The sequence below is a fragment of the Cetorhinus maximus genome, chromosome 13 (assembly GCF_964194155.1).
Source record: "Cetorhinus maximus chromosome 13, sCetMax3.hap1.1, whole genome shotgun sequence".
Lineage (NCBI taxonomy): Eukaryota > Metazoa > Chordata > Chondrichthyes > Lamniformes > Cetorhinidae > Cetorhinus > Cetorhinus maximus.
The window spans coordinates 101048128-101062537 of record NC_135891.1 but is presented as its reverse complement, the minus strand read 5'-3'; the positions used below and the strand labels follow the sequence as shown (position 1 = coordinate 101062537).

The window sequence follows — 14410 nt, the reverse complement described above, 5'->3', positions numbered from 1 at the left end:
TGTCCACTGGTTCACCTCAGTGACAGGGTGGGCTGTTACTCTGCTGTCAATGTAACATTTTTGGAGCGCTATTTGAAAGGCTAATTTTATTTGAAAAGATTCTCCGGATAAAGCTGTGGAAGTCAGTTACTCTCCTGAGGTATTGGCAAGAGAGTGACACTGCAGCTGCTGCAAGACCTCACTCCTGGAGTCTTCAGATTTGTACTTGTGACTTGTGAGGAATTAAGTTCTATCTATAATATTTTACTGTATCTTCAAAACCACCACTAGCACACAATCTATAGTTAGTAATTAAAAACAGTACAATGCAAGCAGTACACCATGTTACAAGAGATAACCATACATACAACCACCAATGGATAATCAGTTCTTGTAAGTTCTCATGGGCGAGATGCCTGCCCAAGTCCCCTCCTTCAGACTGAGGAGAAGGTTTCTTCAACAATAACTTTTTTTATCTTTATTTCAATAGTGGTCAGGATTTTACACTGACGGGTTTTAATGTCCCATAAGAGTTCTCTACAATATGACATATCCAATGGAGTGTTGGACTCTTTGTTTAAACCATGGGGTAAAAGCCCTGCCCCAGTATAATCCACAAATTTCTCAGGCCATAATCAATCAAGTTTTTCATTATCTCATCCGATAGCATCTCCCATGATTAGCTTTCCTTGTAACATCCCAACCCTGGCCTTCAGACCAACGTTCAGGCATTTCATTGTTCATATTGCCATTTTATTACTTGTTTCTTTTTGGAGCTGGTCATAATAGTTATTCAATCCATCTGTTCTCATTTTTTTATTAAACTATTGAAACATAAATGCTTCACTAAGGCCTATGTGTTTATTAACTTTTGCAGCCCGGTATGCATTTCTTAATTCGGCATGATTTAGCTGAAAGACTTAACATAGCTTTGAAGTGTGGCTGTCTGTTGTGCTTAGCTCTCTTTCTATGATGGGGCGCACCTCATAGCTAGACCTACCATGGCCTTAAAGATGTTGTTTCCCATTACAGTCTAGTGGTTCTTGCTTACCTGTGAAAAAGCAGCCTGTATCTTTTAGCAGGTTACTTTACTTTGAAAAGTCTCTTGGCCTTGCAAACTATGTTGATGAGATTTGGTCAATGTTAAGTTTGGTTAAGTTATGTCCATTGTGTATCCTCGCATTACTTCAACAGTGTTCACAACAGACTGCTGATGAGGGACTGCGATACAACGGCAGGGAGGCCTTGATGGAACATCTCCTCCCACTGGTGAAGCCTTTAGTTCCAAGTATCAATTCCCTTTCAACAGTTCTTGCTGAATTTGTAACTCAATTTTCCAATCTACATTTAGGATAAATTCATTAGATGCTTGAAGCAATCAAGAAGGAAGAAACCGTGTTGCTGGAAGTTGAGGACCACCATTAATCCACAGTCAAGAGAGGATGTTGACTGTGAGGAGGAGGCTCACGAGAGAGCGTTTGTGGAGCTGGCTTGCCAGTGCAAGGCTGTCATCTGTTGCCGCGTCACTCCCAAGCAGAAAGCCATGGTGGTGCAGCTGGTCAAAAAGCACAAAAGTGCCATCACACTGGCCATTGGGGATGGAGCAAATGATGTTAACATGCTGAAAAGTAAGAAGAGACTCTCAAAGTTCAAAGAGAGGAGGCAGGGCTAAGACCCAAGCCACAGGGCGGCTAGTTATCTTCAGTTGTTGCTCAATAACTATGGGACTATTTTTGTGGATGGGCAAGGTCGGTGTGAGGGTAGGGAGGGATGGGGTTAGGGGAGAGGGGAGGTGCAAGTTGAGGTGGATGGGAAGCTATCCAGCCATCCATAGCTGAACACCCACAGTATCTCAATCCCTGGGTCCTGTCCACGTGATTGGAGACTAATCCGGTGGGAAGAGCTACATGGCTGATAGGCAGAAATGGGATTTCAGGCGACAGGAGGAGAAAATCGAATGCTAAAGGGTATGGAGAGCAAGCAGGAGAGCGTGATTCAACGAGGATATTTGTATAGAGAGAAACACCAGCACAGAATACTAGAATGATAGCATGGATTTGATGGATGAAAGGCCTCCTTTTATGCTGTAATATTCTATCATTCTATGACGAGAGCTGTCAGAAATGGTGGCGGCTTTATTTTCTAGGGACACTGAGCATTTAAAGGAACAGTAACATTATTAGACACAAACACAGCATTAGAAAAATTCTGTGACCCTAGGCCACAACAGATTAACTAACGTTGGTTGTCAGCTGTCTCTGATGTATTAATAAAAAGGCAAATTTGACACTTAAGAGCTTTACAACTGGAGGCACATTGATCATATTGACAGTGTCACAACTACATCTGCTGCTGAATTCCTGTCCATTTGGGTGCTAACCCCACACTAGGATGTATGCCCACCACAAAACCCGGGTACTTATTGGCCCTGAAACCTGCCAGGAAACCAGGTATCTAATAGCCCTTAACTCAAAGACATTAGCTTAAGTGATTCTAAGATTTTTGCCACCATTACTGAAATCTAATTTGACGTATTGATTGCTCTTTATGTGAAGAACTTCCCGACATCAAGCTATATTTTTCCTTTTGAGTTTGAACTTGTGTCCCTTCATTCTCCCACTTTTACTTTTAATCATTTTCTGGCTTTTGCCTTTTCCATTATGGTTAAATACTTGTTCATTTCTCCTTAAAAAAGGCCTGAAGCTAGAATAGGGACATCAATATTGGTGTCAACATACAACGTGTAGACCTGACCAGTGCCTCACACTGTTATCAGGAACTGTGCTGCCATCTAGTGGCTTTCATAATAGTTACTTCTTCATCTTCAGCATCGCAACACACTAAACACTCAGTTCTGAAGAGGAGCCTATTTCGGGAAACTGTCCGCGTTAAGGGAATCAGGGGAAAATATCCAGTCCATTCCATTTTTTCTTCTCAGGGTAATTGAAAGGTTCCGTTTAAGAAAATCAGTGAAGCTAAGCATACCAAGATGTAATTTAAAAGCTCTGGGCACTGAAAGAGGGACCAGCCCTGCATTATGCCATTTAAATTAATGGTAACATCATCAGATACATATGCAGTGTTAGAAACATGCTGTGAACCTATGTCATAGCAGGTAAATGTTGGCTGGTGGATGTCCACTTGTCCTGTTTAATAATAAACAGGCAAATCTCAGAATGGCGGCCGGTGACTAGTGGAGTTCCGCAGGGGTCAGTGTTGGGACCACAACTTTTCACTTTATACATTAATGATCTAGGTGAAGGAACTGAGGGAATTCTGGCTAAGTTTGCAGATGATACAAAGATAGGTGGAGGGACAGGTAGTATTGAGGAGGCGGGGAGGCTGCAGAAGGATTTGGACAGGGTAGGAGAATGGGCAAAGAAGTGGCAGATGGAATACAATGTGGGGAAGTGTGAGGTCATGCATTTTGGTAGGAAGAATAGAGGCATAGACTATTTTCTAAATGGGGAGAGAATTCAGAAATCTGGAGTGCAAAGGGACTTGGGAGTCCTAGTCCAGGATTCTCTTAAGGTTAACTTGCAGGTTGAGTCGGTAGTTAGGAAGGCAAATGCAATGTTGGCATTTATCTCGAGAGGACTAGAATTTAAAAGTAGGGATGTGCTGCTGAGGCTTTATAAGGCTCTGGTCAGACCACATTTAGAATATTGTGAGCAATTTTGGGCCCCGTATCTCAGGAAGGATGTGCTGGCCCTGGAGAGAGTCCAGAGGATGTTCACGAGAACGATCCCAGGAATGAAAGGCTTAACATATGAGGAACGTTTGAGGACTCTGGGTCTATACTCGATGGAGTTAGAAGGATGAGGGGGGATCTGACTGAAACTTACAGAATACTGAAAGGCCTGGAAAGAGTGGACGTGGGGAAGATGTTTCCATTAGTAGGAGAGACTAGGACCCGAGGGCACAGCCTCAGACTAAAGGGAAAACCTTTTAGAACAAAGATGAGGAGAAACTTCTCTAGCCAGAGAGTGGTGAATCTATGGAATTCATTGCCACAGAAGGCTGTGGAGGCCAGGTCATTGAGTGTATTTAAGACCATGATAGATAGGTTCTTGATTGGTAAGGGGATCAAAGGTTACGGGGAGAAGGCGGGAGAATGGGGTTGAGAAACTTATCAGCCATGATTGAATGGCGGAGCAGACACGATGGGCCGAATGGCCTAATTTCTGCTCCTACTTCTTATGGTCTTATGGTCTAAATCACACATTTAAAATCAAGATTTTGATATGTTGCCGGGGTGTGGGAAGAGGACTTAGAGTTTATGGTGTTGGTAGGGGGATTGTTTACCTGAGCAATAACTAGGTTTCAGTGAGTTTCACTGTATTCTCATAACTTTCACAAAGATATAAAAAACAGCTTAAAATGATGAAGATTTTATATTGTCTATTGTTTCCAAATAAACGAACAGCGGTTCTGGGCTCCTCATCCAAACAGTTTCTGGCATTAATCTAAACCTCGTAGTGATTGTGGTTGAATCTAACTCCAGACGCGTTCGAAGTTTCAAGCATTTATCTGAGAAAGGGTCACAGAACTGATTAGTGAGGTAGAAGATGACAGCGGGGGCTGTGGGGAGGTTGCGGTTGGTGGTCAGTACAGAGGATAATTCACAATGTCCTCTATACTAAACTTAAGAGGAGGGAGCTTATTTTAAGTCAAACTTAGTTTGTAAAGTCGGAATCTTTTCAAATGGCAATGATTGCAGTGATGGCAGGGTTATGTTTTGGGTGGGGCCATTGGGCCTTTGATGCCAGGGTCAAATGGGGGTCACAGCCCTAAACTGTGTGGGAAAGTTTTTTCTCCAAATTGGCCAATTAATGGCCTTAGGATGGCTCAATGAAATACAGTGGGTGGACTGTTGAAGCTGGAGGGTCAATGGGACCTCCGTCTAGACGTGCCCTCTCTGCAACTTTTAGAAATTTTAAATTAAAGAATGCCTTCAGCAACCAGGCCACCAGGAACCCCCTTCACAGGTGGGCGGGGGAGCAGAGGGGATGGTTGTAACAGTGGCCAGGCAGATGGGGAGGGTCTCAAAGCCTGCCCCACCACCCCCCCATTCCCCCCTCCCCGCCTTTCCTGTTACCAGGAGGCCACCTCCAGCCAACTGGCTTAGTCCCTGATGCCTTGGGAGGCCCCACAGACTGTTGGCCTGTCAATTTCTTTAGTAGGCCGCTAACTTACCTCAGTTGGCTCCCTGCCGCTTGCGAGTGGGTGGCCCTTCCGACTCCCATCCTGCCTCCAGGAGTAAAGACCCGGGCGGGGATGGTTCCAGCAAACTGACACACCGGCCGGCGGTGTGAATTTTTACACCCGTCAGCCTCCGTACTCACCCCCATCTGGGGGTGAGAGGTCAGCCTGGGCACATTTGTGACAATTTGGCTTTGTGTTTGACTCAGGCAGCGGGCAGAGTGGGTTTTGTAAAGTAGCGGGCCTAAACTAGCTCAGTGAGTGAACGCTGATGTTAGAAAAACAAAAACATGCTGGAAATCTGAAATAAAAACAGAACGTGCTGGAAAAACCTAGCAGGTCTGGCAGCGTCGGCAGAGGGAGAGAAACAGAACGAAGAAGAGTCATATTGGACTCGAAATGTGAACTCTGTTCCTCTCTCTCCACAGATACTGCCAGACCTGCTGGTGTTAGGAGATTTGACTCAGTTTTTAACTCTAGTGGGTGTTATTATTTCTGTTCATTTAAATGGGAGAAAAGTAACTGCTTATTTATGGGATTTTAAGGAGTTCAGGAATGTGAACAGTTTGTCAGGGCGGTGATCTTATAGTGGGTGGGTGACTCAAAAGAAAAGGAGAGTTCTTACAAGTAGATATTTATGTATTTAGGGTAGTTGTGAACTTCTACACGTCTAGCAGGACAGCTCTGTTCCCCAAACTTTTTCTGTTGCCTTGAATTATTTGCTGATTTTTAAAAAAAAACCCACTGTGTGTGTTTGAACATTTCACATTCTGCAGCTGATTGTTGAAGCAGCCGGACAACAGGGGGTCATCTTAACCCAACCCCCTTGGCTGGAAACTGATGGGATCGGATCTGCCACCCATTTCCCCCCGGACCCCACCTATTTGTCTTCACTCTTGACCTCACTGGAGAGTAAAATAGGCTGGAGCTGAACATTGCTGGCCAATCCTCTCCCATCAGTTTCCTGTTTGGACGCGTCAAGTTAAAATGACCCCTGTCTCTGCTCTCTGACTTTTTCTTCTCATCTTCCCCTGCCACCCACCTTGTGGATGACCACTGATCATTCTTCTCCAGTCCCTGAAGGCCCCAGTAAGTTCAGTTCTTTTGTTTTATTATTAAATATCTGTCGCCATAATTTAGAATGGTCGTTTAGCACTTAAATTTGCTTTGCACTGCCTTTGGAGCAAGTCACCCCTGACAGAAGGTGCAGAATAGATAGGCTATTAGATAGTGCTGTTTACGAGATCTAGTCCCGCATCAGCTCTGCCTTCACTGTGTCGGGCTGATGTTGACTTTATGGCCCATTTGCCCTGGAGAAGGTGCAGCTGGGCCTTCCTCTTGAATGGCATTGGGTTTGGACACCTACCATCCATTCGGAGTGCCAAAAATCCATATCGCTCAATAATCTGGGAATGGCCTAAACAAACTGTGCGTTCCTCTGTACATAACGAGTGACCTTACAAACAGATTGTGTGTTTCCCCAGCGGCACATATCGGAGTCGGAATCAGCGGGCAGGAGGGCATGCAGGCCGTTTTGTCCAGCGATTACTCACTCGCGCAGTTCCGCTACCTTGAGCGGCTGCTTCTGGTTCATGGACGATGGTCTTACTTAAGGATCTGCAAGTTCCTGAGATACTTCCTCTACAAGACATTTGCATTTTCCTTTGTCCAAATCTGGTTTTCATTCTTTAATGGATTTTCCGGTATGGTAAGTAAGAATACCTTAACATTGCTGCTTTTGTTTACCTAAAGTTCCAGTTTGATGGGAAACACGAGATAGAAAGAGTGTAGGTCGTTAAAAACTCAGTTTGAGAGTTTTCTGCTCCAGGAAATGTCTGACTTCAAAGAACTGAAAGCCACCAAATTTGTTTGATATAAAACAAGCCCTATTTGACAATATGAAAAAAAAACTTGAAGATTTTCCCCTCCATTTTTTTTGCTATTAAAATGTTGTTCTATTTCCTTAGCATAAAAGGCTCAAGAATTTCTCACTTACTTAAGTTTCATACATTAGGAACCCAATAAAAGTGAAATTTCCGAATGTTTGTCGTCATACTGATATCCCAGTGGAGACATGTTGCTAGGCCACCTAATATTAAGCTCACTGCTCACTTTTTTAGAGGGATTTAGAATGTATGAACTTGTTCCTCCAACATTTCTCCACAGTCATCTAGCTGGATTTGATGTTTTTCCGGTGTCGCCTCTTCAGGCGTAAACCTTGCTGGGGTGTCCCGTTTTCTTGGGCAGCAGCACAGCCTGGATGTTGGGCAGGACCCCACCCTGGGCTATGGTGACCCCGCCCAGCAGCTTGTTGAGTCATCCAGCTGGGTGGGACTGTGCCTGGTTATTAGCTAATTAATCGTAGCTAGAGTATCACTTGCAATGGCTTCTTTTCCCAAACTTGCACCATTACCTCAGTTACCATCTGGTACCACAAGGTTCTATTCTTGGTCCCCTTCTATTTTTCACCTACATGCTGCCTCCCAGCGGCATCACCTGAAAGTATCACTGTATCAGCAATTGCATTATCAGGTCCAATAACAATCTTGTTGACTGGCAATTACATTGTTAAGACAATTGCATTGTTAAAACAGCTGATGGGCATTGGCTCAACATTAATGGGGTACAGATGTAACACTCCAGGGGAGAAAGGAACTGGTAGTATGTCACTCTGAGCTGGCTGAAGAATAAACTTGCTTGAGGTAAAAGACCATCTTCAGACTCATCTTCCCCTATAGACAATTATTGGAGTTAACAGAAAGCACAGCATTGGCTTGCACATATATGCCAACAACACCCAACTCTACCTCGCCACCCCCTCTCTTGACTCCTCCACTGTTGCTAAACTATCAGTCTGTTTATCTGACGTCCAGTATTAGATGAACAAGAGTTTCCTGCAATTAAATAGAGTAAACCAGACTATTTGCAACCCTTAGTGTCATATTTGAGCCCAAGATGAGCTTCCAACTACAGACCTGTACAATTACTAAGAACCCTTTTATTCACCTCCATAGCGTAACCTGAGGCAGAGGCAAGGTCAGGCAATCTGCTGCTGAAACCCTCATTCATGCCTTTGTTACCTCTAGACTTGACTATTCTAATGAACGTCTAACAGCATCTGTGGAGAGAGAAAAAGAGAGTTAAGGTTTCGAGTCCGTATGACTCTTCTTCAGAGCGGACTCAGTCATACAGACTCGAAACGTTAACTCTCGTTTTCTCTCCACAGATGCTGTTAGACCTGCTGAGTTTTTTCAGCATTTTCTGTTCTTGTTTCAGATTTCAAGCATCTGCAGTACTTTGCTTTTATGTATTCTAATGTACTCCTGGCTGATCTCCCATATTCTACTGTATGTAAACTTGAGGTCATCCAAAACTCTGCTGCCCTTGTCCTTACTTGCACAAAGACCCATTCACCCTGTGCTTGCTGACCTACATTGTTTCCCAGTCAAGCAACGCCTTGATTTTACAATTCTCAACCTTGTTTTCTCGCCCCTTCCTATCACTTTAATCTCCTCCAGCCCCACAAATCTCTGAGATATCTGTACTCATCTAATCCTGGCCTCTTGAGCATCTCCAATTTTAATCACTCCACCGTTAGTGGCCATGCCTTTAGCTGCCTAGGCCCTAACCTCTGGAATTTTCTCCCCAAACCTCTCTGACTCATTTCTTCTCTTTTTTCTGTTAAGATGCTCCTTAAAACCTACCTATCCTAGTGTGGCTTATGTGTTTTGATGACTAATTTTGCTTTATAATACTCAAGTGATGAACTTTGGAATGTTTTATTAAGATATAGGCGAATATAAATATATGTTTTTGTAAACATTTCCTATTAATGTTCTCCCACACTATCAGCACTGTTTAGAAACCTTATTTAACAGAAATGGGCCACTTGAGAGACCGTAAGAAGCTGTGGGATAAATGGAGAAAACATACTTCAGGCCTGTCAGCATCTGAAAGAGACAATACAAATTCATCCCTCATAAAAATTTATGTAACCTCCTCTCCTCTCACATCTGGAGTTGACTTTGGACCCAGCCCCAATTGATGGGATTAAGATCCCTTTCTACCTGCTAGCAAAGTCATACATGAAATGTGTTTGGGTTGTGTATGACTCAGGTTATAGTAGAAAAGGGTGGCTAAACCAAAACTAGGCACAAATTGAAATTCTCATGGAGAGTGGGTCATAATATATTTAGATATTAAAGTCACTGGTCTTTCATAATTTTCAGTCTGTAAATAGCTCTTGTTACAATCCCCGTAGAGACTGACAACTTTTTAAAAAAGTTATTTGAGTTCCCAGTGACCAACTTAAAGGAATTGCAGAACAAAATTTCAAGTTTTAAGAATTTTACTGTAACAAAAAAACATCGACTAAACATTACTTAGTAGACAACTAATACTTTAAACTACAGAAGAGATAACCCTTATTAATGCGTTAACACGATTGATAACCCCGTGCTCTCTCTACGGGGAGAATTTTCTCCCCACCGGTGGGGGTTGGGCGGGTGCCCATCGATCGCCAACCGTGATTGGCTGGGCACTGCCATTTTACGTGGGCGGGCCAATTAAGGCCCGTCCAGCGTGATGCGCACCCGGAAGTGCTGAGCGTGACCTATGCGGGCGGGAGTGGGGTGGGGGAGGAGGGAGAGTCAGGGCACAGAGCTGCCACAAAGAGATTAGTTTAAGTTCAAAAAATTTAATAAAGGGAAAAAAAAAAATTTAAGACATGTCCCTTCATGTGTAACTGTCACATGAGCTGGGACATGTCTATTAGTTTTACTAAAAATTTTACAAGACTTTAAAAACCTTCATGAAACCTCATCTCACCCGTGGATGAGGTTTCATGATAAATGCGAAGGCCGCCTGGGCTCTTCACCTGCCCGACAACATTTAAAGTTGGACGGGCAGCTCAGTTAATTGTTTCAATTGATAGTTCACTGGCCTTAATAAGCCTTTGACAGTTCGGAGGGCGGCTGCGCACCGGCCGAACAGATAATCTGAACAACGCGTGGTGAGGTCGGGATGCATGCCTGATGTCCCCGCCTGCCGTTTTATGCCTCGGTGAGTGGGCCCCGCCCCTGCTTGCCGAGCTGAAGATTCGGCCCCAATTATACATTACAACACACTTGCCACAGAACTACAGTCTTTATAGAAATAGTCCACAGCCACTCCCAGCTGCTAACGGGTTCACGTCTCCCTGTTTTTGCCGAATCTTTATGCCAAGTGATCATCAAAAGGTGCTTCCCTCAGTTTTTGGAGAATTTCCAAACTGACTGCTAGAGTAAGGCCGACTCTGGTGATTTGTCCTCCTGGCTGCACCATGGCAAATCTTTCCGAGTATTTAGTTTGCTAAGGGATACATCTCTTTGACCAGAGACTGTCTTCTCACATGTGTTCTGCCTGGTAGCTTGTCGAGGACTCGCAGCCGCCTCTTCTCTGCTGAATACAGCAACTTCACCCTTTGTCTTCCTGGGGGACCTCCCTTTATCTCCCTGTCCAAAAGCTTTTAGACTAAAAGTCCACCCACACTTATCCCAGCTACCCCTTTGTTTTCGGGTGTGAACGTTTGCACCTTGTTCCCAGTAAATCTCAATCTGGGCTCCCTGTCCCCCTGTAACCAAACCACCCAGGCATTTTAAAGGCAAAATACTGCAGATGCTGGAAATCTGAAACAAAAATAAAAACTGCTGGAGAAACTCAGCAGGTCTGGCAGCATCTGTGCAGAGAAAGACGGAGTTAAAGTTTCGAGTCCATATGACTCTTCTTCAGAGCTAAAGAGAAGTAAAAATGTGGTGAAATATATAATGTTTAAAGTTTCAGGAGAGATTCGCAATCTCTCCTTTGCCTCCACCTATCGCTGACCTTCTATCCAACTTCACCTGTTCCAGCCCCCTAAACAATATAAATTTCACCACATTTTTACTTCTCTTTAGCTCATACAGACGCGAAACGTTAACTCTGTCTTTCTCTCCACAGATGCTGTCAGACCTGCTGAGTTTTTCCAGCATTTTTTATTTTTGCACCCAGGCTTCTCGTTGGGGGAAGAATTTGAAGTAGATCACATGACCCTCTTCATTCCTCCATTCTTGAATTAAAGTCAGTTCAAAATATAATCACCTTATAAAACCTTGCATTCGTAACATTCTTTGTGTGTCTCTCATTGTTACTATTACTGTGCCTGTAGAAACTGAGTTAACATTCAGCCCTATATATTATTGAGAAAGGGCCCAAGGGTTGCTTGAGCCATATCCGCAGCTATCTAAGAGGGATCTAGTTTCCCCCATGATCAACCAGCTCCCTCTCCAGTTTCCCGGATTTTTGATGGGGGCACACCGGTGATATTCCTCCAATCCCAAAAAAACCTGTTTGTGCACACTCTGACCCCTGACCTCACGAACTTTGCTGGGCTCAAAGACATGCGAATAGCCCGGATGTTGAATAGGAAGATTGAACTTCCTCCTCCTATTCCAAAGCCCTGGTGATTGGCCTCTAAGAGACCAGTTTCTATCTTCACATCTCAGTCAGTGCATCCCCGGCATTTCCAGCCTCTCCTACGATGCTGGAAGTGTCGTCAACAAGAATATCAGGCTGTTAGAGACTTTCTGAGCACACCACCCTTGTTTAACGCAGATAGTGTTATTTTTTTTGACAACATCTCTACCATTGATGAACTATTGATTAGTGCCTCAATTTTCTCAGCTAATTCTAAAATCTGTTAACAGTAAATTCGTAGTCTTTATGTTCTTTGGCAGCGTAAGTGATCCCGGTGTATGAATTGGAGTGGAAAAATAGTCAAAAGTGCTAGTTCTCTGACAGAAGGTTAAAAAATGAAATGGAAAATATGCCCTAACCCGCCCACATGCTACCAAATCCACTGTTCTTCAATCAGTTTAAATTTGCATTGAAACATGGCTTATTTTAATTTGTTTTGTGTCTGCTTGCTCTTTAACCAACATGCACATTCTCATATGCCTAATTTTTGTTTTATCCAAAGTCTGTTTTTGAGAAGTGGTGCATCACCTTCTACAAGGTGGCGTACAGCTGGCTGCCTGTTCTGTTCTTGGGGGCGCTGGATCAGGTAAGATGCCATCAAAACACTTTTGCCCACCTAAAGTGAAAATAAACGGGGCAATCTCGAATACGCTCAGAACATTTGTGAGGTCCTAACGCTGTGGGGAGAAAAATTGCGATTCCTCAGTGAATCACACTGAATCCTCAGCACAGAAACAACCCAACTGGTCAAAGTGTCTACGGCACGATTTTCCAGCCCTGACGCGGGTGGGCATTGTCGTGGGCAGGGCGGGAAAATTTGGAGAGCTGTTACGGAAAATCCGGTCTGGATTCCACAGCAGCCCCCCTCTCACTCTAATTACCTCTTTCCATGCTGCTACTCCGCCCACTCCCTCCTCCCCCCCAGTATTCTTTCATTCCCATCTTGTATGTATGCACCATGCCTCCCCTTAAATGCACCGATGTTGTCTGCTTTAGTCATCCCATGTCACAGTGAGACCCGCATGCGCACCACTGTTTAAAGAAGTTCCTCCTGAATACTTTATTTGATCTGTTAGTGACTATATCGTATTTATGGTCCCTTATAATGTAACCAAATTATTCCTTTGTTAATCCCAGCCTTAAAAATGAGTAAAGAAAAGCCCTGGTAATTGTCCACCCACATTCTTTAATTCTGTTCCCAATCATGAGAGTGAGTGTAACTTATCAAGGTGACATTATTTCTAACGAATTGTGTAGTCAGTCACACCCCAAACTAAAAGCTGTTAAGATTGTCATCCAGCCTGACTCCATCTACAGGACAACTTGATTGAGATTTTCGGCTTTCCTGGAATTTGGTGCATTTGGAAGATTCACCTTCTGCAGCCGTGGAGGATTTTTCATGTTGAGTTGGCTAGTGTTGAGTAATTCTGCAGCTGGGAGTGGATGGAGAACAATTATTAGGTCTAGTGGCCGGGAGCAGGAAAAATAGTTTAAAAGGCAGAGAGAGGTGCAAATGCACAGGAAAGTCCATCAGTTTCTAGAAGAAGTGGGACCCGTCATCCATGCTCCTAAAAGATTGCCGCTGTTGAAAGATCTTTGCTGACTCCAGGCCTGTCATTTTCTGCCTTATGCAGGCAAACCTGCTGTTCATTTCTGGCACTTCTTCTGTTTTAATTCAGATTTTTGGCAGTTATGATTGCCTTTTATCCCCTTATTAAATCTATTTTATGTTGCTCATTTATTGCCCCATGGCATTGTGATTAAAATAGTTATTTTCGGTGAATTCTGGTTGCCAGCAAGGTGGTACCATATTGAACTAATGACTGGCAATCTCTGGGTGCGACCCATGTGGCAGGGTTTGCATTCGGACTTCCTGCTTTCCTGGTGTAACTCTGGTGTATTGAGCTGGATAGTTATTCGGGAACAGTGCCGCTGGCTGCCTATTCTCCCCGCCATCGTGGGCATTTTCTGCTAGAAGTAACTTCAGGCATTTAAAATGCTTGTCCAGAGTTGGATGAATGTGTTACAGTTACACATAAATTGCAGGAAGGATCCATATGACGTGTTATCCATCATTTGCGCCTTTGTAACATTCCTGGTATCCAGTGTTGCTACGGGCAACAAAAAGAGATTTGAACATGAATGGTAAAATAACCAGAGGCGACATGAGGGAAAGGTGTTTTTATGCAAGGAGCGGTTGCAATTTGGAATATACTGGGGTAGATGGTGGTGTAGTGGTCATGTCACTGAGCTAGTAATCCAGTGACCTGGGGACATGGGTTCAAATCCCACTATAGCAGCTGGGGAGATTTGAATTCAGTTAATAAATCTGGAATTGAAAGCTAGTCCCAGTAATAGTAACTGTGAAACTATCACCAATCATTGTGAAGACCCAACCGGTTCACTAATGCCCTTAGGGGTAGGAAATTTGCTGTCCTGGCCTGGCCTACATGTGACTTCAGACCCACAGCAATGTGGTTGACTGCCCTCTGAAATGGCCTAGCAAGACACTCAGCTCAAGGGCAATAAATGCTGGCCTTTCCAGTGAGGCCCACATTCCATGAAGATCGTGTGGAAGCAAGTTTAACAGTAGCTTTTGAAAGGGAATTGGATAAATATTTGAAGGAGAAAAGATTGGAGGAATATGGGAGGACAGGGGAGTGGGTCTAATTGGATTGCTCTTTCAAAGTGCCAGGGTGGACTCGATAGGCTGAATGGCCTCCTCCTGTGCTATACT

The 14410-nt window shown here is 43.9% G+C and overlaps 1 protein-coding gene across 2 annotated transcripts in view; it reads left to right on the top strand.

Moving 5' to 3' along the window:
• Positions 1-14410, top strand: part of LOC144688881 (phospholipid-transporting ATPase IC-like) — a 102519-nt gene that overhangs the window by 75400 nt on the left and 12709 nt on the right. For both annotated transcript variants that reach the window (XM_078555889.1, XM_078555890.1), the window contains exons 22-24: positions 1331-1607; positions 6666-6889; positions 12176-12259. In XM_078555889.1, the coding sequence (XP_078412015.1) occupies positions 1331-1607; positions 6666-6889; positions 12176-12259 (585 nt within the window). The remainder of the gene's footprint in view (positions 1-1330; positions 1608-6665; positions 6890-12175; positions 12260-14410) is intronic.